Genomic DNA, 26,110 nt, shown 5'->3' on the forward strand with positions numbered 1-26,110 from the left:
CACGACAACGCTCAGACCGGGGGCTGTCACTCTGATCCCCGATCCCTCCGTTTAAGCCTGTCTCCCACGGCTAAGGGGGGTAGACCCTGAGGAAAGATGAAGGCCAACTGCCAAACAGTTGGGTGGGAGACACGATATGATAAGCAATAGATGGATTTAGAGATTTAATAGACCAGTGCCTTGTGGAGTTAATGTTTAAATGATTACCTTTTAAATGATATAGAAACATGGACCATGAACAGTAACCATCTATCATCAGCTAAATCACATGACCAAAATGATATCCAGCAATTGAAAACTTCGAAAAGATAAATGCTTAAAACCGCCACGAGAATTGTAAATTATTAACCAGATATCATATTTCGTATCTCAAACTTGAAAATTTAGCATCTCAGCATAAAACATATAACGCGAAAGCTCCTGAGACTTGCAAAAAATAATTTTCCACAAAAATTTTTATTTTATTTTTCAAATTTTTTTTTTTTTTTTTTAAACAAACCCTAAAAAGAGAAAAATTTAAATTTTACAAAGCTAAATCTAAATTCTAAAAAAAATTAAAAGAAAATAAAATGAAACTTTATTAAAACTATTTAAATGCTAAAATAAAACAAAGACCTAAAAATTAAACTGAAATAAAATCTTTTTATATTTCTTTTCTTGTATTTATGCAAATCCTAAACAAGAAAACATGAAAATTTAACTACGTAATAAAAAAGTAAACCTACATCTAAATTTAATGGACCAAAACTTATGAGAGAAATTCTAATAAATAAAAAAAAATTACATACGCTCATCAAAATGAGACCCTACGACATTTCCAAAGGGTAAACGTGAAAGCGTTAAGCAATGCTGGCTGAAATACGATTAAGTCAAAACCTGATGCCGACTACCATTTGCGCAGTAATATGTAGAGACAGCCAAAGAAAAGGACGCTGATACTAACCCAAACGAGAAATGTCGGAGCCTATAGAGCACGCTGGCAGAGATACGCAGAGGGAAAGAGGGCTTTGCTTGAGGGTTGAAGGCGTAAACCAGCATACGTAACCTGAGACTGCGTAAACAAAAGAAAATCGAAATACCTGGCCCGGCGGATGACCTCGTGCTACTTTCCTCACGACGCTTGCAGAAACTTTGACTGCGGACAAATGAAAATCGTGTCGTTTGCTGGAACGATGCCCACGCTGTCACTGCGGATTGATGAAACGATTTTTTCCTTGCGGCTTCCGGTTTTTTCAGACGGCGACAACAATAAATCGGTTCAACGCCACTTCATACAGATTTTCCTTATCAATGGTTTCGTGAGTGCATACACGATAATGGTGAATCGATATTAGAAGCACCCTAATTCTACAGCGTGAGATGCGACTGTGTGTGCATAAAGAAAAAAAAAATTTGCAAATCTGAAACAGTACCTTATCAATGATTAGCTGAAATGCGAATTGTTCTGGAAATTACCTGAGCGTTGCTTCAGAATTCCGACTTACCATGCGTCGATTTGGAATGTCTGCGTGATGAAAGGAGAGTGTTTTTTGCTGCGGGTGGACAGGATAGGCTTTGAAATCGATTTTTCTAGACAATGCCTTTTGATTTTCAATGCTTGCAAGTTTGACGATCGAATTTGTCCAGGCTGTATATATCAATGCTGGATACGCTCTTGTTGCAGCTTGAAATCACCTTGATGACTGGTAACGCAGGCACAGTGAAAGACGGCAGCGGTGGATGGAAACGTAAGCCAGTTCACAGATTTATAATTTGTAGAATGCCAAAATCAGGAAAAGTCTGTAACCCTGATGACAGATATCCTGCAGAAAAAGGAAATTTGGCAGATATACAAAATTTTGGAGTAAAACCCTTCAAAATTACCTAAAATCAAAATTTTACAGCTCTAGAACAGCCAGATTTAACCATGATTGCAGTAACATTTTCAATATATCAGAAATTTGAACTTTACTGTGAAAATAAAGAAAAATCTCTCATGTAAAACAGGAAATAAACTCTTAATAATTAACCCAGGGCCAAAATCAGCTAGGCTCTGCACAGAAAAGCCTGTGGGAGTCGGCTGGTTCAGCCCAGAACTTCCCCAAACGCCCACAAATACCCTTCACCTAAAGGTTTCCTGCACACCTCAAGCAAACATCAGCAAAGAGGGCAAGAAATGCTGCTAGATTTCAAGAAATAATGGAGATACCTGCCATTATTCCAGAAACCCTACAACATTCAAACCCTAACACGTGAGCAAGATACCTGTACTCACAATGCTCTGAAAAAAAAAAAACCAGCTATTTTAACTGCTGAAAACTGAAATATGCAGAAAAGCAAACATCTCACAGCAATTCCAGAGAGTAACACCAGCCAGTTTGAACCCCAAAGTCTTCTTTATTAATCAGAAATCAGATTACAAGAGAGCTTTCAGTACAGACTCACAGATCAGATGATTGAAATGACCCCCTAAGACCCTATATAAAGGAAATGATCCTAACGGCTAGTTCGAGTGATCCATGTAGAAATGATCTCGACCGTTGATGAGGATCAAGACATCTCTTGATCTCATCCGTCGATTTATTAACTTAAAATATTATTATTTTATTAGTTAGGGTTTTTGCTTCATTTTTTAATTTTTTATTATTTTATTATTTTTATTCATTTTTTAATTTTTTAATTCATTTAACATGGATCACTGAACTAAGCTTTCGGAAACATCACCTAGGACCTAGGACTTAGGACTCATGAGGGGATTTAAAACATTTCTCGACCCTCAGGACACATTACATCATGACTTGTACAATTTACATCTCAAGGGGACAAGCCCACTTAATACAGACCCTCATAAATCACCCAGCTCTGCGACACCACGATAATCTAGCAGATCAACACACTAGGATTCTCCTAAAGTTCTGATGACAAAATCAATCCCGGCTTTGGGGTCAGGTTTGAAGGAAAACTCTGCCGATCCGTGGATCGGTGAGACGAAAAACCTTCCGGGACGAAGATTATCATCAGAAAGTTAGGTCCACCTAGGCAAAATACATACATGACTCATGTCTGCTAAGATTATTTACAATTAATACATGCAGACTGGGTTTACAATCAAAAAGATCAAGCTGCTGATGATGGCAGGATGGCACGGACATGTTGATCAGGTGCTGCTTCTTTCTGTCAAGAAAAACGGGGTGCACTGCATGGGTGGTTGACCAGTAGAGGTCAACAGGGCTTAACCATTGCTGCGTTTTAGGGTCTGCGTTCTTCATCATGACTGTGTTTAGGTGGCATCTTCATTAGGCAGCGTAGCTCCTTCTTACCCATGACAACAACTAGGTCTAGGGCATCTCCTTAGCAGCATAAACTCCCTTTAGACCTGCGGCTAGGGCATTCTTCCTTCATGACTGTGTTTAGGGCATCATTAGGCCAACGGTTAGGGCTTGCTTCATACCAGCGTTTAGCCTTCTCCATGATAGCGTAGAGCCTTCTCCATTAGGGCAACATTGTCTCTTAGGATCTCTCCTCCCACCAAAACCCAAAGACAAGTGGAGAGGAAGAGATCACAAGAAGAGTGTGTGTAAATGACTAGCAAGCCACCTCTTTTTATACTAAAACATTGAGCACAAGTGGGGGCAATTTGGTTGCTGGCCGACCTTGACGAATTGTCCCATAACACAAATAAATTCATATCTCCATGAATACATGTCGAAATCGGATGATCTTTAGATCAATCCTACACCTCTTGACGAGAGGAATCCAAGAAAAATATCAACTGCCATAAATAAGATGACCCGCATGGAGTTTGGCCCTAGTTGCCAGTTTTAACACTCCCTCTCAACTAGGGAGAACTCCATCTGCTGATCCATCTGCTAGACTATACCATCTCTGCCATCAGTGCCTTGCACTGCTCTGTTTTGCTCTGCTGAGCTATGAAGAAGAAGAATTGATTGAGAATGTATCATACCATCCTCTACTGACCCGAAGTCAGTCCCATATAAAAGAGAGTGTCTCATACCACTCTTACTGATCCGAAATCAGTTCCAAATAAAGAGTGTATCATACCACTCTTACTGATCCGAAATCAATTCCAAAAGAGAGTGAGTTATATCACTCTTACTGACCCGAAGTCAGTTTGAATTGATCCCGGATCAATATCATCCTAGCATAGGTAGTACGGTAGATACACGATGCGTCCATCAGTACTACTATGGTCCCTATCCTCATTTCCCTGCTCACTGGCCAAATGAGAGGTACTTCCCATGAGTTCCAGACTACATGGGTAGGATGTCTTGGTAGGAGAAGGATGAACCACTCACCCTGCCTACATGTCGCCAGGGGTATCCCAGGGGAAGGCTGAACCACTCACCCTATGGTTGCTCATCACTCCACGATGTACCCCCAAGCCCCTGGAGCTCCCAGAGCTCAATGTCCATATCATACAGGACCCTTAGGAGAGAGTCTCTCCACAACTCCTAGTCGTTCTCGGAAAGTCACAAATTTGACCTTTCCCAGGGGCTTCAACAGAATGTCGACGACCTGCACATCAGTCCCAATGCGATGGAGCCTTCTTGCTCCTCGATGTACCATATCCCAGATAAAGTGGTACCTGATGTCTATATGCTTGGAGCGATCATAGAATACGGGATTCCTCAACAATCGAATCCCCCTTTGGTTGTCACAGAAGATCACGGTGGTATCCAACATGTGTCCAAACAGCTCACTGAAGAGCTTCCTCAACCAGGCAGCTTCACACGAGGTCATACTCGTGGCTATATATTCAGTCTTAATGGTGCTTAAAGCAACTGAATTCTTCTTCCTGCTCATCCAGGATATCGTAGCAAAACCCAAAGAGAACTAGCACCTAGAAGTGCTCTTGCGATCCTCCACACTTCCTGCCCAGTCAGCATTCGAATAATCATGCAGCTTCACATTTCCGGCATTGTATCTCAATCCATGAGAGATTGTGCCCCGAAGATATCTCAAAAGATTTTTGGCACCAATCTAGTGAGGCTCAACCATATATGAGCTCGACATGCTAACTGCAAAACATATATCCAGACGGTAGTTCACCAAGAACATCAATGCTAGAATGAGTTTATGAAACTCAAAGGCATTTCCCAAATCAGGTTTGGCATCACTACCACATAACCTCTGCAAGATAAGCTCCATCGAGGTAGTCACGGGCTTGCAGTTTACCATTCCAAATCTGGAATCCAACTCCCTCTTACTTTTGCAAATGAGAGGGTCTGCACCTATCAGAAAGAGGTCATCCTTAGAAGGTGCCAGTATGAGACGTCTATCATCCACAAACTTTAAGCAATGGTTTGGATCAGCTTCACTCCTAGTGAATCTCAGCTTCCTCTGACATCTATCAATCCTCTCATATCAAGCCCGAGGTATTAGCTCTAAATCATAGAGAGCTTTCTTCATCCTGCATACATGAGATTCTTGATCATGAATCTCAAACCCCTCGGGTTGTTCCAAACCTGTGGACTTGCTACATGAGGGGAATGGTCCCCTTGTAATATTTTCCTTCAGTACATCTCGGACATGTACCTTCATCCTCTTCTTGAATTCAAGCATCCTTGTCACCATCTCACTCACATCGGGTAGGGCCCCATAATAAGCAGACCTTCGGTGCTATAGAAGAGATGTGTCAACTGACATGGTCCCCAATGGACTTGCTGCGGCTTGATACAAATTGCCAACCTTGAAACCAAGGATAAAAGCATCTTTGAAAATTCTATTTTCAAACACATACCTTTCCATCAACGAATGCCACCTTGAAACCTTTGACTTCCATTGCCGAAATGGACACCAGGTTCTTCTTGAGATCAGTACATAAAGAACTTCTTGTTAATGAATCATCCTACCCTTATTCAATTGAAGGGTAGCATTCCCTACACCCTTTCCGAGATAGGTGGCATTGACTCCAAGTATAATCTCCATGATTGTTTCCTTCTCTATCAAATTAGAGAGAGCTTCCTTCTATCTGATGAAGTGCCTTGAAGCACTACTATCAATAAGCCAGATTCCCAAAGAGTCTGGAGGAGAAGTAGTGGAGAGGGCCAATATAAGATAATACTTCTTTAGCTTATCAGAAACAACATTTGATTCTTCATACCTGGAGTTCCTTGCTTTCTTTGAAGAGTCGGCCATTTCCTTGATGTGCATTACCTGTCATTCTCCCGATCATTGAAGATGTTCGTCCCTACCATTCGGACACTCCTTCGCATAACGGTCGAACTTATTGCAAGCAAGGCATCTGCCTATCCTTCCACCCTTAGATCCGGACTTCCCATTGAAGTGATCTTTAGGTAGGCCATAATGGCTGAACTTATTGCAAGCAAGGCATCTGTCTTTCCTTCCACCCTTAGATCCAGACTTCCCATTGAAGTGATCTTTAGGTAGGCCATCAGATGCTTCCGCTACGCCACTCGGATAATATTCTCTGCTTCGACTTCACCCTTGGTGAATTTGAAGAGGATGAAGAACCCATTTAGCCTTTTTGTTCTTTCCAACTGTCTTCAGTGATTGCTCTCACTCTTTCTTGGGCTTTGTCTTCACCTTAGCGTTGATACCATGTTAATTTTAGGTATGTTCTATGCTGATAAATTTACTTCAATTTTCTATATTAGCTCAATATCAATTCCAGATTAGCAATCACATTTAGCATGATAGTAAAATGCAGATAGAACATAAACATAAATCGCAGAAGACAAGCCAAGACAAGAGGACACAAGATGTGGTGCCAGCCAGGGACAAAACCCAATGTGGGGAAACCCTTGATCAATTCTTCTTATATGTTCTTCAATAGTTCAATAGAGAGAGAGATAGTACATATACATCAGAAGTCAACATTTTGACTTATCAAAATAAGAGCAGAGATCTTCTCAAAGAAGATGTCACATGAGGTAGCTGATCTGGACTCAGGTGAAGCATGCTGATCCTCCAAGGTGACTCCATCACCATGCTACACCTCACTGTGCTGCACCTCATCATCATGCTGCACCCATCACTATGTTGCACCCATTCACTGAGTTGATCTTATCACTGAGCTCCACCCAATCACGACTGTACCCATCACTGTGCACTATGCTGCACCATTCCATCACTGCTGTACCCATCACCAACAAGCTGCTGCAATATCGAGCCGCTGCTATACATCCATGCCCATCATCATGCTGTACCATAGTGTTGCACCATGTTGCATTCATTGTGTTGCACCATACTGCACCTTGCTGCCCACAACAATCATTGTATTCATCAATCAATCCTTAACATGCTTATCATCTACAACATCATGACAGCGTTGTCTTCCTTTTACTGTAGATGAACCCCTTGTTACAGCGAGTTAGGGATCTCCTTATGGAGAGCATTAAGGTCTTTACCATGACTGCATTTAGGGTAGCGTTAGGGTATATAGAGACAACATTAAGGTCTACTTAACTGTCTCTAACAATCCTCTAACATTCCTTCTAATTGTCCTCCTTAACCTGTGTATTGACAGCGTCTAGGGCACCATTTTGTGACTCATAAGACTGTGGTTAGGGCAGCGTGAACCGTCTTCCTTTTGACTGCGTTTAGGCCTTAACCATTGCTGCGTTTTAGGGCTTAACCATTGTTGCGTTTAGGGCTTAACCATTGCTGCATTTAGGGCCTGCGTTCTTCATCATGATTGCATTTAGGTGGCATCTTCATTAGGCAGCGTAGCTCCTTCTTACCCATGACAACAACTAGGTCTAGGGCATCTCCTTAGCAGCATAAACTCCCTTTAGACCTGCGGCTAGGGCATTCTTCCTTCATGACTGTGTTTAGGGCATCATTAGGCCAGCAGTTAGGGCTTGCTTCATACCAGCGTTTAGCCTTCTCCATGATAGCGTAGAGCCTTCTCCATTAGGGCAGCGTTGTCTCTTTAGGATCTCTCCTCCCACCAAAATGCAAAGACAAGTGGAGAGGAAGAGATCACAAGAAGAGTGTGTGCAAATGACTAGCAAGCCACCTCTTTTTATGCTAAAACATTGAGCACAGGTGGGGGCAATTTGGTTGCTGGCCGACCTTGATGAATTGTCCCATAACACAAATAAATTCATATCTCCATTAATACATGTTGGAATCAGATGATTTTTAGATCAATCCTACACCTCTCGATGAGAGGAACCCAAGAAAAATATGAGCTTCCATAAATAAGATGACCCACATGGAGTTTGGCCCTAGTTGCCAATTTTAACATGGTTTGATCCTTGTCAAAAGAATCTCGACCGTCGAGAATAACTTGATCATCTTTTAATCTCCACCATTGAATTTTAATTTTTGATGAAAAATTCGAATTTTTCATAAAACCACTTTTATTAATTCAGAAATTAATATTTTGGATTAATTTCCTCAAAATTTTGACTTTGAGTTATCTACCGAGGTCCAAGGGCTCAAATTTTCTTAAAATATCAATTTTTCCCTTGGTGGACCTCCAAAATTTGAGTTTTCTTTGACCCACGAATTTTTATTATTTTCCACTTGGAGAGACATTAATTTCTCTATAATTATTTTTGACTCAAAATTAATTAATTTGTTGGCTTAGGAGTTTAATTTAATTTAGCCAGAAAAATTAAGTAATTGACACTAGAGGGGATTTAATGATTTTTCCACCTTCAAATATTTCATCCATGGTGACTAACTATGAAGGACCATGCACTAAAATATTTTTTACATCAAATAATTACAAATTCAACCCTTGAAAGGGGAAAGCACCTTTGCACATAGACCCTCAATAATTTACGCAATTTTGTGACACAATATGATCTAAGATGAAATCAAGTGTGCTTGTAATAAAACAATTTAGCCGTGGTGTCCGACTATGAGAGGCCATGCACTAGAATTATTCCCAAACACACTTTTACAATAGACTGGATAGAATACTAGGACTCACCTAAGATCTTGTCAACGAATTCCACCCTAGCTTTCAGGTTATAGCTAGAAGAAAAACTCTGCCGATTAGGCGTGCTTACAAATACACATAATTTAGGGAGGTTAAAAAACTTTCTAGAATGAAATCTTTTGCCAAAATCAAAGGCTTACCTAGGTGTTGTTACATAATTAAATGGTCATACTAGCATCATTTACAATAAAATTTGCAGAAATTGGGTTTACAATGATATAATCATGCTGGTTGATGACTTTAATTCTTGAAATTTTTTGGAAACATTGCTTCCTCGGGCTGTTGACAAAATTGTGGATAACAAGACCCATTTGCATGGGTAAAAGATTTAAGACTGTTTCAGATATGGTGAGAAAAGGACTTAAATGCTGAGTTTGTCCATGTTTGGAGAAAGAGTATCTGTGATCTCTAAATAAGCATGCAACCATCCCAGACCAAGATTGTTACCTAGAGCATAAAAATAATTGTTTTTGATTCTGAACAGGATGACATTGCAGTAGTAGACGATTGTTCTAAAGGTAAAGAGGACAAAAGGCCAAATATAAGCTTGTCTTAGGTGGAACGAAGACTGTCCCAGAGTGCTAGCAGACTGTCTCCAAGAATACAGGAGAGTAGGAACACCTAGAGTGTGCCCTCCTTGTATTAAATTCCTTTATTAATGAATTGCTGAAGCAGCCATTATTTGCTGGTTTTCCCAAATGGGTTTCTAGGGTAAAAATTATGCATGTTATTGGTGTGTATGTGAACAATTTTTTCAACACTGTTTTCTGCATTCTGCCAGTGAATTACACAATCAAAATCAAATCATAGTGAAATAATGAGCAAAGATAACCGATTTAATTCTTCAAAATTAATTAATGTTCATGCAACTGAATCAAGTGGCTCATAGGCTGAGCAATTACAGATCAAAGAGAGAACCCAAGAGTCATATGAATGGGTACCTTGGACCCAAATATCCAATGAATAAAAGTATATGACTTTTACATGATCAATTGAGGCACCTCATATATATAGGTGTCTATAGTGGTTGATGGAAATATGTTAGTCTGTTATAAATGTTAACCACATATTTAAAATCCTGACTCTGACACCATGGCGGCACCATCGTATCTCAATGGGACCACTAAATGACCACTAGAGGGTTACAAGTGTCACCATAGCTATCCATGGGAGAAAGGTAGGCTACCCACGATTACATTCACCACTTTCTCATTTAATATTCTGTCGATACATCGTTATATAGCACCCTAAGTTAGACATGGTGGTTTAACCACCTAACCCCTAACCTGAACATTATAATATTTTTTAAAGAAAAATGATTTATATTGCTAATGAGACCAAATGTAGAGTGACCATACTTGTATTTTGATAAATTTCATATTAACGAGGTTTTGAAATTTCTCATTGTTCTCAAAATCCATCATGTTGTAATTTGTGAGCTTTTGATTATAGCCTTGATGGCAGGCATTTCCTGCCTCGCCGATTCAACTAGAGTTAGGCCGTTGTCACAGCATTCTTCCTCACTGTCTGTAGGATTTGGCCCTCAACATTATAATACTACATTGGTCACATCTCAATAATAATGTGACCGTATTAGACCCACATATTTTTTTTTTGTTATACTCTAACAAGGACTACAATTTTCAGGTTGGCTTTATGTGGTGGAGATGGCACTTAAGATATTTTCACATGGTTTTGATGCTTATTGGCGTGAAGGACAAAACCGTTTGGATTTTGCAATTACATGGATAATTGGTAATGCTATGCTCCTTCACTACATTGATTTCGTTTCTGGTCAAGTTCAAACTACATGTGATATATTTTGGAGAATAACGTTTCCCTAAATTTCTATTTTCAATGCAAAGATTATTTACTTATTTGGACTTTTCAGCAGTCAATGTACTCTTTCTTTAACGCTAAATTTGTTGTATTCCATGTTTCAAGGTTAATACAAGTTCACAAGATTAATTATGCTCCTTCGCTACATTAATTTAAATTTCTGGTCAAGAGGTTCAATACTACATATAGTGAATAACATTTTTGTAAATTTCTTTTTTCTATGCATAGATTAATTGCATAATTGGATTCTTGAGATCAATGTACTCTTTCTTTAACCAAAATTTGTCTTATTCAACATTTCAAGGATATGGGTTATTTTAGAAGTAGCATTCTGTCATTATTGTTACAATTTTTATAGCACTTCCTTCTTTGTAAATTTATACCAGCTTAGATCCATCTTCACTCTGGATCTAGCATGTGCTGAGAGGGATCAAATCCTTCATGGTTGAAATCCTTTTTGATGTGCAAAATTTAGTGCTTAACCTGTTTCTCAAGTTTCGTATTTTAAAAATGGTTTGCACCTTAAAGGATTTTATGCCTCTTAGTGCATGATAGATGCAGATTAAGATGGATGTAAGCTAGTTCTTTTTTATATATTTGTGCATGTGCATGCTTGAACATGCCATGTGTCAATTCCCTATTGAGCATGGATAGAATTATAAATCTTCCCTTCAATACACACACCATGAAAATGTATTAACTATAATTTTTTTTTTTAGTTTCAATTGCTTTATAGCTATGTTGCCAGGAAACGTGGGTGCGGGGACGGGGACGGGGACGGGGACGGCATTTTTGGAAACAGGGTGCGTGGGTTCGTCGGGTAATATAATAATATTAAATTTTAATAATTATATTTAACAAAATTCAAAGTAAAAGTTATGTTAAAACTTAATAGATGTTAATAATAAATATTAATGAGAGACTAAGCTATATTTTATGACAGCATGACATTCTTTTGAATCTTTTCCGTGTAACCATGACACTGTGACAGCTATATGAGAGAGCTCAAGGCTACTACTAAAACTGAAAATTCAAAATACATACTAGGATAAATGCTAGACTCAGCTATTTGGGTGAAAGTTGAAACTTGGGACAGATTTTGTCACACACAGGCTTTAAAATTAAAAATAACTATGCAGCTTAGGTTCATTTGCAAGGATGCCTATCAATGAATCAGGCTGTGGTCGTACAGACCCTTCCTCCTACATAGCTAAGGAGTGTTAGGCTGTTAGCATTTCTGCCTCCTGCTCTAATTTCAAGACAGCTTCTCTCCTTATTGAAATTGCTCATTCTGGCTGGAGCTTGAGCTTGTAACTTTGCTTTGAATGTTTAGTCTCTCCCATATAAAAACACAATTTTTTCATAGGAGATTCTTCTCAACCTGATAGTGGTCTAGAATTTTCTTGATGTCTAATCATCCACCTGCCCCATGCATGGTGTGCTCTGTGGTAAAGCAATCCCAAAAAGTTAAAAGTTAAAACAGTGGCAGCCTTACCCTTCCACAAAACACGCTTATTCATTTAGGCATATTTTCCTAGTTTTAATCTTAACATGATGTTTTCAGAATGCTGTGAGAAATTGGCAGATTTTGATACTTAATTTAGCCATTTTCCAAAATAGCCCTTCGCCATTTAACAACATCAGCTGATTACAGCTTATGGCTGGTCTCAATCCTACTTTCTATTTGACCGAAAATGTCTGAACCTGTATGTGTGCATTTACAATTTATAATTTGATGGTTATTAACTTATTAACTTATTTGGCTCGGGAATGAATGTTTCATAAATTATTAAATTCATTCCAAATTGATTTACAAGAATCTACAGGCTCAAATTACAGAGTAAGAGGTCTCTTTTCCAGTTCTGGTTTCGATGCCATATAATATTAAAGGCATTGAAGATCCACAAATACAGGAGATTCATAATTTACATTGAGACTCTAACAAACCTTGGGCATAAGTTTTGAAATTGTTTTTATAGCATAAGACTAATGGAGAGACTGATCATAAGAGTCTCCTGCGGTAGGAAGGGACTCATGAATGTGCAAACAGCTACCCTTTTTTTTCCAACTATGGTCATCACCTTATTAAATATTTCCACAAAGCTATAGGCAATATGATATGATATTCTGCTTGTGGGATTGTACACCCATAATGTTCCTTTTATAATATTGAGATATCATAATCATATATGATTTCAGAATATTGTGTCGCTCATAAGTTTTGAAAAACTTATCACTGTTGATAAATTTTTACAATGATTCATTACCCTTGAGCAGCACGTCATGCCCACAGAGCAATGCTAAGGCATGTGAACAAAGACAGTCTTTGGAAACTGTAATCTTTGGAAATGAGAACACGGGTCTACAGGCCTGGGTTTTTGGTTTTAAACTTTTAAGGAAAATTGAAATAATAAAATTGCAAAGGAAAACTTGTAAATACCACGGTCCACTGCCGTTGAAGCTGCTCTGTCCACTGCCGCTGAAGCTGCCTACTGCCCACTGCCGCTGAAGTTGTCCACTGCCGCCAGAAATGGCAAACGGGGACGGCTCAAGCCTCAAATCAGTGATCACGGTGTTTGTTCCAAGAATAATCACGTATCACGGTATCAATGTATTTGCTTGTGTAAAGACTCAAGAGTTAAAGTCTTAAAGATTTAGGGTTTCTTAAGTTTACCTTTGTTATAAGTTATTTATTAAATTTCAATAAAAAAAAAATTATTTGAAAATTAAATTTTTAATATAGTTTTTTTATGAAGAACCCGAAGAACCTAAAGAACCCAACCCGAAGAACCCGAAGAACCCAAGAACCCAAGCACCCGAAAAACCCAAGAACCCGTTGAAGGAAAAGAACCCAATTTTTTTTTTTGAAGAACCCGGTTCTTCTGGGTTCGTCTGGGAAGAACCCGTACCCGAATCCGATACTTGGGTGCGGGAACCCGGGACGGGTTCGAGAACCCCACCTCCGGGTGCGGGTACCCGTGCAACACAGCTTTATAGTTTATATATATGGTTATTATAAAAAAAATTAATTAAATTTTAAAAAAATGTTACATGTGAACACTTCATGTTGACTGAAGGAAATACACATCTCCCTCATACTAGGTTGTAGAAAGTTCCTTTCGGTGCAATAATTCCACGGTTGGAGTTTATGTATAGGGTATCGTTTAGATTACATATTTTGTGTAATGTTCCTTTTTTTGGTGTTCCTTATCACATGGTTAGGATGGACTTTTAGAGTTGGGGGCAGACAGGTCACAGTTGCAAGTTGGTGTCATTAGCAGGCCCAGGGTTTTTGGAGGGGTTTTGAGGAGTTTCTATGAGGTCTAATGGCATTCGATTGGTATCTTCCATCATCCACACAATTTGCCTATTGTTCCGGTGCATTCCTGTGACTTTCAAAAAACAAAGTTATTATTGGGCCTGACTCAATTAATTACGCTTACGATGGCATTCTAGGAGGAATACTTGATAGAACACCTTAGTGTAATAGCTCGTTGGAACTGGAACGAGAAGATCTACATGATGGGATGGTTAGAGGTGAGTTTCAGTGAACTAAGGAGACATGGTGGTCAATTTACCCTTTTCCAGCATTAAAAAGAATATTTTAATTGAAATAAAAGAGGGAAAAGTGCTCCATGATTAAAATAATAATAAAATAGGAGGTGTTGACCACTACGTGTCAACTACCCATAGCAGTGCACCCCCTTTTTTCGCAAAAGGGGTAGCGCTTGATCGACGTGTCCGTGCCATTCGACTATCATCATCAGTGCTGTCATGTTATGTTGTAAACCCAATCTGCATATGTATAAATTGTAAATAATCTTAGCAGATCTGTGTCATGTATGTATTTGCCTAGGTAAACCTAATCTTCTAGTGATGATATATGTTCTGGAAGGTTTTTTGTCTCACCGACCCATGGTCGCAGAGTTTTCCTTCAGCCTAACCCCAAAGCTGGAATGGATTTTGTCACTAGAATCTTAGGGGAATCCTAGTGTGCTAGGTCAAGTCTATGTAAAAGTACTTCGGAGATAATTCTAACTATTTGGTTAGGTTATTACAAATTGCTTGATCTGCTAGATTATGTTTGTGTCGCAGAATTGGGTAGTCCATGAGGGTCTTTATCAAATGGGTTTTCCCCCTTGAGATGTAAAATTGTAAAAGTCATGATGTAAAGTGTCTTGAGGGTTAGAAAATGTTTTATCCCCTCATAAGTCCTAAGTCCTAGGTGCTTTTTCCAAAGGTTAAGTTCGAGGGTCCAAAAATAAATATAATAATAAATAATAAATAATAATAAAAAATTAAAAAATTGATTAATTAAAATAATAATAATAATAATAATAAATAATAAATAATAAAAAATAAAAATCAAAAAATAAAAATAAAATAAAATAATAATAAGTCAAAGTTTTGAGGAAATAAATGCAAAATTTTAATTTTTTAATATATTAAAATGCATTTCGACGGATGAGATTAAAAGAGATTTTGATTCTCATCGATGGTCGAGATCACTTTGACATGGATCACTCGAACTAGCCGTTGGGAAATTTTTCTTTAAATAGGGTATAAGGGGTCATTTGAGATCATTCGATTTGTGAGTCTTGTGCTAAAGAAAGCTCTCTTGTAGTCATTTTTCATGTGCAATAAAGAAAGACTCTGGGGTTGAAAAAGAAAAAAAGAGTTTTAGATTTGATTTAGATTAGATTTTGATTTTTTTTTTTAACTTAGGTTTAGTTTTAAATTAGATATATTCAATTTTCATTTTCCTTCAAAAATCAATAAAAAAAATAAAAAAATCATAAAAAGGTTTAAGTTTTAATGTTTTGGTTTCATTTTTTTTTAGATTTATTTTTAGTTTAATTTTGTTTAAATTTTGATAAAAAATTAAAATAATCCCAAAAACATAAAAAGTTAGTCCTTAGGCTTTTATTTAGAATTTTGTTTTATAGTTTAGATTTTTAGACTTTAGTTTTGTTTTATTTTAAACTTAGAATTTTTATAAGAAATAAAAAAATTTGAAAAATTGAAAATTCATTTCTGTGTCTTTTGTGGTATTTATGTTCCACTCCTCTATAGTAGAATACGCTTAAATGTTTATTTAAAGATTAACTATTGAAAAGAGGTTAATCATTTTGTGAACTGGTCAGCATTTAAATTTTATAGTCATCTAAAGCATTTGATTTTTTTGAAGTTTAATTGCTGGAATATTGTTAAAGCATTGTGCATTTATTGAATATCTTGCATTGCTTGGGTTATTTGATGGTAAATGATTGTTAATATTGGAATTACAAATTTCATATTTTTTGCAGCAGTCAATAAACAATTATTTAATCATTAACTCCATAAGGCACTGGTACTAAGCATAAAAAGATCTAATCAAGTTTTAATCAATCAAGTGCTTGTTTCCCTCACTGTGTCTCCCAAGCCAACTGACTGCCAGTTGGTCTTCTTTTATCCCAAAGGGTCTACCCCCCTTAGCCTAGGGAGACGGCTTAAACGGAGAGATCGGGGATCAGAGCGACAGCCCCCAGTCTGAGCGTCGTCGCGGTGCTTAGAAATTCTATGCGACAACATTTTTTGGCGCCGTTGCCGGGGATAGAGTTTTTTCTGTCCTTGGTTCCTTCGACATTTGTCTTGTTTCTTTCCTCTTGTCCTTAGCTCCTTCCTTTCGAGCTTTTCCGTGTTTCACTTCCTATTCGGGTGGCGACTCCACTTCATATATCATCTGCAAGAGTGTATACTAGAAGACATCCAAGCAGTTTGTGCAATCCTGCTCCTGATCCTGAAAGGGCTCTCAGGGTACGATTACACAAACTCTCTTCTCGTACACTTCTTGTTAACCTCGGACAAGAAGCCCTCTCTGATATCCGCTTGCTTTTTACTAGCCCGGTTGAGCACGACATCATGGATATATATGCCCCTTGCGATTTTTCTAACATTCAAGGTTATCCCAATGATCTTCCAACACATGGGATAGATAAATTGCCTAGCTTTCAGGGAAATAATGCAATTAGTGCTAATTCACATTTGAAAGCTTTTAGTTTATGGATGGCTAAGTACGCAAGGTCTGCTGATTTTAATCATGAAGATGTTAGAATGACTTTTTTTATTCTAACCTTGGAGGGCGATGCTCACGACTGGTTTTCAGATTAGCCTCGCAATTCATTTGATTCCTTACAATCGATCATTAATGCCTTTAAGGAAACGTATGGAGATAAGAGAGAAGGAAGACACCTCATGAAAGCTATTAGCATAATCAAAAAGAGAGAGAATGAAACCGTTGAAGAATTTAACAAAAGGTTTAATGATATTGTTAAAGAATTACCTCAAGATTATAAGCCTACCGACAAATCTCTTCAAGATTTTTATATTGATGCCTTTGGCCCTGAGCCCTCTTATGAGTTGAGATGTGCTAAACTTCTTGATTATAGGGATTGCCAAGCCTTAGCCATAGAGCTTGAAAAGGATAAGGCAACATTTGGGAAATCTGAAATCCCAGGTTTTGATAGGGCTGCTACAAAACTAAAAGAACCTAAAGGAAAAGCAGTTCAAAACCCTAATAGCGAGCTTGTTCAGAAATTGCTCCAAAAGATCGAAAGCATGGAAATTAATCATACTAAGGAGATAGCTACTTTGCAGAATAGGTTGGTCCAAATGGAAAGAGCGCAAACGCAAAATTTCCAACCTAGAAATAATAATAATAGAAATAACAATTGGCAAAAGAAGGGTCAATCTAGTGAGCAGAGACCTCCTAATCCGCTTACTAATTTGGTCGATAATGCTCCACCTTACTGTCGGGTTTGTGATGCTCTTCATGAAGAGGCTACTTGTCCCATCGTTAGAAGAATTTTAGATAATGGAATGTTTGGGGCGGGTGATCAAATAAATGTAGTGGGTAATGAGTTTCCTTTGTCTATGGACGATTGGATGGAGGTTAAGGAAAATAGTTGTGACATTATGAATCCTTCATTAGCTTTTAGTATAAATAAATTTGAAAATGAAGATGACATTTTGGCTAAGTTATATGGCGAAAAACCCTCTCTAGAGCAAATCATGGAAATTGCTAGAGATAAAGGTTTAACCTATCAGAGAAGGGATAAAGATCAGAGCGGGAATCAAATTCCCCCTCGAACTTTTAACCCTGGTTTAAACTCTGGATTAGATGTCGATTTGGGAAGTTGGTTTAACAATGCGAAAATCTGGGTTCTTGTCTCCGAGATTGCTAAAATCCCTTCCCAAAGAGATAAGTTACTAAAAGCTATTCAAGGTCCTCAAGTAAATATTTCTCAACAGAAAACCTCGGAAGTTGATTATCACGATGCTCCCATATATTTGCAAAGTTTAGATTCGGATAACAAAGATCACCAGCCTTTCTTTATCACCTTGTTGGTTAATGGATATAAATTGAATAATTGCATGTTGGATTCTGGTGCATCAGCTTGTGTCATGACAAAGAGGGTCATGGAACAACTTAATTTAAGAGTTTCTAGACCCTACTACAATATATGTGCCATGGATTCTAAGAAGATTGAAGTTCATGGTTTGATCAAAGATTTACAAGTTCATTTATCAGTTTACCCGGACATCATGATTGTTATGGACATTGTTGTTGTTGATGTGCCTAATACTTGGGGTGTGCTTTTATCTAGAAAATGGGCCTTTAATCTAGGAGGAAGTATTCAAATGAATTGGTCATATGCTATGATTCCTTCTCCTAGAGGTGATGGTTTTGTGAGACTTAATAGAGAGCCCGAAAGAAAATTCCATGTTGAAGATCCTAAGAGACCTCACAATGAGATAATTAAAGAACAATCTGACATTGGGAATTACGCTATCATGTCTAATTTCATAATTCCTCCTGATGATAAGATTAAGGATCTCAATGATAAAGTTTGGTACATGTATTTTGATGGTGCATCGTCTAGGCATGGTAAAGGTGCAGGAATAGTATTAAAATCTCCCCTTGGTCATATTTTCAAGTTTGCCTATCGATTGGAGTTTGAAGCAACCAACAATGTCGCTGAATATGAGGCTTTACTGTTGGGTCTTGAATTGGCTAAATCTTTGAGGATTAAGTTGCTTAGCATTAAGGGGGATTCTGATTTAATTATCATGCAGCTTAAAAATAAATTTACATGTAAAAATCAAAGATTAAGGAATTATCGAAATGCTGTGTGGGATACTATGGAACACTTTGATGCCCTTGACCTTGAAGCTATCCCAAGAGAGCATAATAGTTTGGCAGATGAACTTGCCGTAGCTGCTACTACCTTCCAGTTATCTGATGAGCTAATTAAGGATAAGATCAAAATGGAAGTTATATTTAGACCGTCTGTTCCAGATAACTCAGAGCATTGGCAAGTCTTTAATGATGAAAAGCAAGTGATCCATTTTCTTGATAGTCTGGATGAGTTTGAAGATTTTCAGATAGATTCTAAGGAGGATGGATCTGGTAATCATGAGCATATCATAAATCCCACTCCTAGGAATGTGGTTGCATTAGAGCAGCACTTTGATCGTCATGATGCCACGAAGTTGAGAGAGGAAAATAAAATGGACCCAGGCGAATACCTCGAGATAAACATTGGTACTCCTGCGAACCCAAAGATTGTTAAAATTGGTAAAGGTACTAGTGTTGAGGAAAGAAAGAAGTTAACCAATTTACTTCACGAATATCGAGATGTTTTAGCATTTTCTTGTGATGAATTAAAAGGCTATAGGGAAGATGTCATGGAACATACTATCCCCTTAAAAGATGAAAATGCTAAACCCTTTCGCCAAAAGCTTAGGCAGATTAATCCTAAGTTAGCCCCTTTGGTTCAAAAAGAGCTTTCAAAGATGCTTGCAATAGGAATTATCACTCAAACAAGGCATTCAACATGGTGTTCCAACCTGGTGATTGTTAGAAAAAAGAACGGTACAATAAGGCTTTGTGTTGATTTTCAAAATCTTAATCTAGCGTGTAAGAAAGATAATTACCCTTTGCCAAACATGGAAACTCTGTTGCAAAGAGTAACTAGTTCTGGAATAATGTCATTACTAGATGGCTTTTCTGGGTATAATCAGGTATGAGTGAAAAAAGAAGATCGTCACAAAACCACATTCACCACACCATGGGGTACTTTCGAATACATTAGAATACCGTTTGGGTTAACCAACACTGGGGCTACATTTCAAAGGGCTATGGATTATGCCTTCAAAGGTTTAATTGGGAAATTTATCAAAATTTACCAAGATGATCTTACTGTATTTTCTAAAGATGGTATCAGTCATATAAATCATCTTAGGCAGGTTTTCGATAGGTGTAGAGAGTATGGGATTTCTTTGAATCCGACTAAGTCCGTTTTTGGAGTAATCGAAGGGAAATTACTTGGTCACATCATTTCTAAAGATGGAATCAATATTGATCCTGAAAGAATTGAAGCAATCCAAAAGATTCCTCTTCCCCACAATCTTAAATCCCTTCGGTCTTTCCTTGGAAAAACAAATTTTCTTAGAAGGTTTATTCCAAATTACGCAGAGGTAGCTAAGCCTATTCAGAGTCTTCTGAAGAAAGATGTAAAATTTATTTGGCAAGAAGATGGTAAAAAGGCTTTTCAGGAAATCAAATGCGCTATTGCAAGAGCTCCTGTCTTAGTTAGTCCTGATTACTCCAAGGATTTCATGATTTTATCTTTCGCTTCTGAAGACACCATTGTTGCTGTCCTGTTACAGAAAAATAAAGATGGTCACAAGCAGCCTATTGCTTTCATGAGTAGGGCGCTTCAAAATTCCAAATTAAAGTACAATACCATGGAAAAGCAAGCCTATGCCTTAGTCAAATCCCTTAAGCATTTCAAAACTTATGTGGGTTATTCTAAAATCATTGCTTTTGTCCCACATTCTGCTGTTAAAGATATATTAACTCAAACCGATTGCTTAGGGACTCGCGCTAGGTGGGTTACTAAAATACAAGAATATGATTTAGAAATTAGACCCACCAAGCTAGTCAAAGGCCAAGGCTTGGCTCAAATGTTGACTGAAGGTAATGAAAAGGTTCTTGGTTTGTTTTGTCTTAACGATCTATCTTCGCCTGAGTTGCAAAGATTGGGAGAGCATGAGTGGTACAAGGACATTATTTATTACTTGTTAAATCTTACATGTCCTAACCATTTAGTCGCTCATAAGAGAAGGGCTCTTAGATTAAAAGCCACTAAGTATTGCCTCATGAAGGATGGCCTTGGATGGAGAAATCCTGAGGGCATAGTACTTAGGTGTGTTGATGAAATTGAGTCCAAAAGGTTAGTTTCTGAGTTCCATTCAGGATTTTGTGGTGGTCATTATGCTACTAGAACTACTGCCCACAAAATTCTGAGAGCTGGTTATTATTGGCCTTCTATTTTTTCTGATGTGCATAAGTTTGTTAGAAGTTGTCAAGCTTGTCAACTGTTCACTGGGAAACAGAAGCTTGCTGCCCTACCCCTACAACTTGTCATTGTGGAGACACCTTTTCAGCATTGGGGTCTGGACTTCGGGAAGTTCCATGAAAATTCTAGCAATGGCTACTCATGGATTTTGACTGCTACTGATTATTTCACTAAATGGGTTGAAGCCATTCCTGCTAAGAATGCCACTGAAAAGGTTATTATGGATTTCATTGAAAATAATATCATTACTAGATTTGGTGTCCCTGCTAAGATCACTACTGATAATGCCAAGGCTTTTAGTTCCTCGGAGTTTTCGTCTTTCTGTTTCAAGTATGGAATTGTCTTATCTCATTCATCAAATTACTATCTTCAGGGTAATGGTCTCGCTGAATCGAGTAACAAGAATCTCATAACCATTATCAAGAAGATAGTAGGAGATAATAAGAGATCACGGGATAGCAAAATCAAGTATGCTTTATGGGCAGATAGGATCACTAAAAATAAAGCTACTGGTAAATCTCCCTTTGAATTGGTTTATAGCTTGGATGTAACCTTACCTGTGCACCTGAAATTGCCAGCCTATCAGATCCTTAAGCATTTTTCTACTAACAAAGATGTTGTTCAAAATAGAATAGATCAGATTGTGGAGTTAGATGAAGCTCGTAGGACCGATTTTGATAATATATGTAAAAATCAATCTAATAGTAAGAAAAGCTTTGATAAATCATCTCGATCTAGATCTTTGCAGGTTGGAGATATGGTACTTTTTTGGGATCGCAAGAATGAAAAACCAGGAAAACATAAGAAGTTTGACAGTTTGTGGCTGGGACCATACATCATTCGAGATATAGCTGGACCAAACTCATTCCACTTGAGCATATTGGATGGCGAACCACTTGATTTACCTGCAAATGGCCAAATGCTCAAGCTGTTCTTCAAAGATGACATTTGATGCCATGGGGCATCCTTTGTATTGTATTTCTAACCTTACTGCTTGTGATTTCAGCATTTTATTTATGTTTTAGGATTAGATTTACTTTTCATGTTACTAGATAGATAATAAATGAAGAGCTTATATCTTTCATGTGCTTAATGTTATATGATGATTTTTTGGATGGACGCTACTTATATTTTGTTGTGTGTTGCATGGATGCAGATTCTGGATTCTCACATTCCTACAATGCAGCAACGTGTCCCCAAGTAGAGCCAGATGTTGACCACTACGTGTCAACTACCCATAGCAGTACACCCCCTTTTTTCGCAAAAGGGGTAGCGCTTGATCGACGTGTCCATGCCATTCGACTATCATCATTAGCCCCATCATGTTATGTTGTAAACCCAGTCTGCATATGTATAAATTGTAAATAATCTTAGCAGATCTGTGTCATGTATGTATTTGCCTAGGTAAACCTAATCTTCTAGTGATGATCTATGTTCCGGAAGGTTTTTTGTCTCACTGACCCATGGTCGGCAGAGTTTTCCTTCAACCTAACCCCAAAGTCGGAATGGATTTTGTCACTAGAATCTTAGGGGAATCCTAGTGTGCTAGGTCGAGTCTATGTAAAAGTAATTTGGAAATAATTCTAACTATTTGGTTAGGTTATTACAAATTGCTTGATCTGCTAGATTATGTTTGTGTCGCAGAACTGGGTAGTCCATGAGGGTCTTTGTCAAATGGGTTTTCCCCCTTGAGATGTAAAATTGTAAAAGTCATGATGTAAAGTGTCTTGAGGGTTAGAAAATGTTTTATCCCCTCGTAAGTCCTAGGTCCTAGGTGCTTTTTCCAAAGGCTAAGTTCGAGGGTCCAAAAATAAAAAATAAAAATAAATAATAAATAATAATAAAAAATTAAAAAAATTAAATTAAAAAATTGATTAATTAAAAAATAATAATAATAATAAATAATAAATAACAAAAAATAATAAAAAATACAAATCAAAAAATAAAAATAAAATAAAATAATAATAATTCAAAGTTTTGAGGAAATAAATGCAAAATTTTAATTTTTTAATATATTAAAATGCATTTTGACGGATGAGATTAAAGGAGATTTTGATTCTCATCGACGGTTGAGATCACTTTGACATGGATTACTCGAATTAGCCGTTGGGAAATTTTCCTTTAAATAAGGTGTCAGGGGTCATTTGAGATCATTTGATCTGTGAGTCTTGTGCTAAAGAAAGCTCTCTTGTAGTCATTTTTCATGTGCAATAAAGAAAGACTTTGGGGTTGAAAAAAAAAAGTTTTAGATTTGATTTAGATTAGATTTTGATTAGATTTTGATTTTTTTTTTTTAACTTAGGTTTAGTTTTAAATTAGATATATTCAATTTTCATTTTCCTTCAAAAATCAATAAAAAAAATTAAAAAATCATAAAAAGGTTTAAGTTTTAATGTTTTGGTTTCATTTTTTTTAGATTTATTTTTAGTTTAATTTTGTTTAAATTTTGATAAAAAATTATAAAAAATAAAAAAAAATCCCAAAAACATAAAAAGTTAAGTCCTTAGGCTTTTATTTAGAATTTTGTTTTATAGTTTAGATTTTTAGACTTTAGTTTTGTTTTATTTTAAACTTAGAATTTTTATAAAAAATTAAAAAAATTTGAAAAATTGAAAATTCATTTGTGTGTTTTTTGTGGTATTTATGTTCCACTTCTCTATAGTGGAAATGTTTATTTAAAGATTAACTATTGAAAAGAGGTGAATCATTTTGTGAACTAGTCAGCATTTAAATTTTATGATCATTTAAAGCATTTGATTTTTTTGAAGTTTAATTGCTGGAACATTGTTAAAGCATTGTGCATTTATTGAATATCTTGCATTGCTTGGGTAATTTGATGGTAAATGATTGTTAATCTTGGAATTACAAATTTATATTTTTTGCAACAGTTGATAAACAATTATTTAATCATTAACTCCATAAGGCACTGGTACTAACTGTATGCAGTCGTCGTGGTTTTGTGGTGGTTTGGGTGCAAGTGTAATAGATGATCGTTCAAATCCAGAAACGATTTTTGCAAGTTCAGGTGGAACTTCTTCTTGGATTTCCTTTAGAGTATCAGTCATCTACCTCCGAACTTGGCTATTCTGCTAAAATTAACAGAACTGCTTAATTTTAGCCGCAATATGACAACCTTTCAATTGCCACAGAATCAAAAGGAATTCAAACTTTTGGTTAATTCCTTATCGCGTCCGCTTTTCCCATGAACATTATCGCGCTAACTCTCCGCCGTTGATCTTACCTTTCAATCCGACAGTTGTTGGTTCACTCGATCAACAAAACTAATCGGCGATCCTCCACCGTTAATCAAAGCACCCTTGATCCAATGGTTAACAACAATATCGGACGGAGATCTTGCACAATGTTTACCCATCCGATAAAGTGGTTTTCTCTCTCCACTCGAGTGCTACGTGTTGGTCGATTAATGGAATCGCTTAGAATTTCCAAAAGACAGTTTACCACTTTTCCTTACCCAATAAATAGCTTCACTGATAAAACCGCTTTTCTTACTTGACTAACGCACAAGCTTATTGACGCGCAATGACCGTTAGATCTATTGGATCTGTAGATCGGATGGTTCTAGACTCCTTTGGTTAACACGATTTTGTCAGGTTTTCTTTTCTCTGTTCTGCCAAACTTAACACCTCCGCTACATTTAACTTGTCTCAAACCATATTCTCTGATGTTTTTAGAACATAACCAAATTATTTCAAAACATGGAAAACGCAAGATTGGGCGATACAATACAGATTTTACATACTCAAATTCAAAAGTCAAACTGGAAATCAACAGAACTCAGAGATATTTCGAAGGAATAAAATGCCTCCGGGATTGACCAATTATACACAAATACACCGAGATACAGTTTTTGTAACTTAATCTTATATGGCCTAATAAAGCCAAATCAGTCAAAATCCCTTTTCAATCATTTAGAATTACATAAATACTATTTCATTCTAACAATCAGATTCTTAATCCATGGATCGAATATGCCTAATCTTAGACAATATCTAATCTGGTTGATATTCTCCTCAAGAATCTCAACTGAATCTAAACAGCTTGAATTAATTATAAAATCATTCAATCCCTAAATCCTAGCTCAAATCCTATCTAGAGAACTTTGTAAATTAACAGCTAAAGGATCCCTCTCCCTTGCTTGTAAACATTTTTTGTATTTTGGAATAAATTCGAAGCCTTTTGTCTTCAAGCCTCATGCTCTTGCATCAGACTCCTAAGGACAAAACTCTTCATGGGCTCCTATCCATGAGCTCTTCTACAGAACTGCCCAACTTCTGTAGCATGGCATCTGTCATCCAAGTAGCTTCAGCAATTGGTTGATCCTTCCATTTGACCAAATACTGAAAATACTCCTGTCCTCTTGTCTTCTTCAACAATTTCTTGTCCAAAATCCTCTCTAGCTTCAATTCCTTTGCTATAGGTAACTGTTTTACCCAATCAATCTCTTGTTCTTCTTGATCCTTTGTTGTGTCATATGCATTTCCACTTTCATACCTATACAAATCAACAACATTGAAAATTGGAAATATTCCAGTATCAGGGGGTAATTCAATTTCATATGCATTTGCAGAAAATTTCCTCAACACTACATGGTCCAATTTTCTTAAACTTTAGCTTGTTATACTCCCTTTTTGGAAATATTTCCTTCCTCAGGTGTGCTAAAACCAAATCTCCAACTTCAAAATTAACTTCTCTCTTCTTCAAATTTGCTCTGCTCTTGTATTTTATGTTGCTGTCCTGTAATTGTTGTTTTACCTGTTCATGTATTGCTTGAGCTTCTGTAGCAAAATCTTCTCCTTTAGCACTTCTCATTTCAGCTTTTCCCAAGTCTCTTAATTCAGACACTCCCCTTGGGTGCATTCCGTAAACTATACGGAATGGACTTTTCCCTGTACCCCTATTAGGAGAATCATTATAAGCATATTTTGCCCAGTAT

The 26,110-nt window shown here is 37.1% G+C and overlaps 1 protein-coding gene across 2 annotated transcripts in view; it reads left to right on the plus strand.

Moving 5' to 3' along the window:
- Positions 1 to 26,110, plus strand: part of LOC149181004 (two pore calcium channel protein 1-like) — a 534,602-nt gene that overhangs the window by 400,855 nt on the left and 107,637 nt on the right. For both annotated transcript variants that reach the window (XM_089416401.1, XM_089416402.1), the window contains one exon: positions 10,562 to 10,669. In XM_089416401.1, the coding sequence (XP_089272527.1) occupies positions 10,562 to 10,669 (108 nt within the window). The remainder of the gene's footprint in view (positions 1 to 10,561; positions 10,670 to 26,110) is intronic.

The sequence above is a fragment of the Pinus tabuliformis genome, chromosome 3_2 (genome assembly GCF_031772625.1).
Source record: "Pinus tabuliformis cultivar Carrire ecotype Pingquan chromosome 3_2, CPIR1, whole genome shotgun sequence".
Taxonomy (NCBI): Eukaryota; Viridiplantae; Streptophyta; class Pinopsida; order Pinales; family Pinaceae; genus Pinus; species Pinus tabuliformis.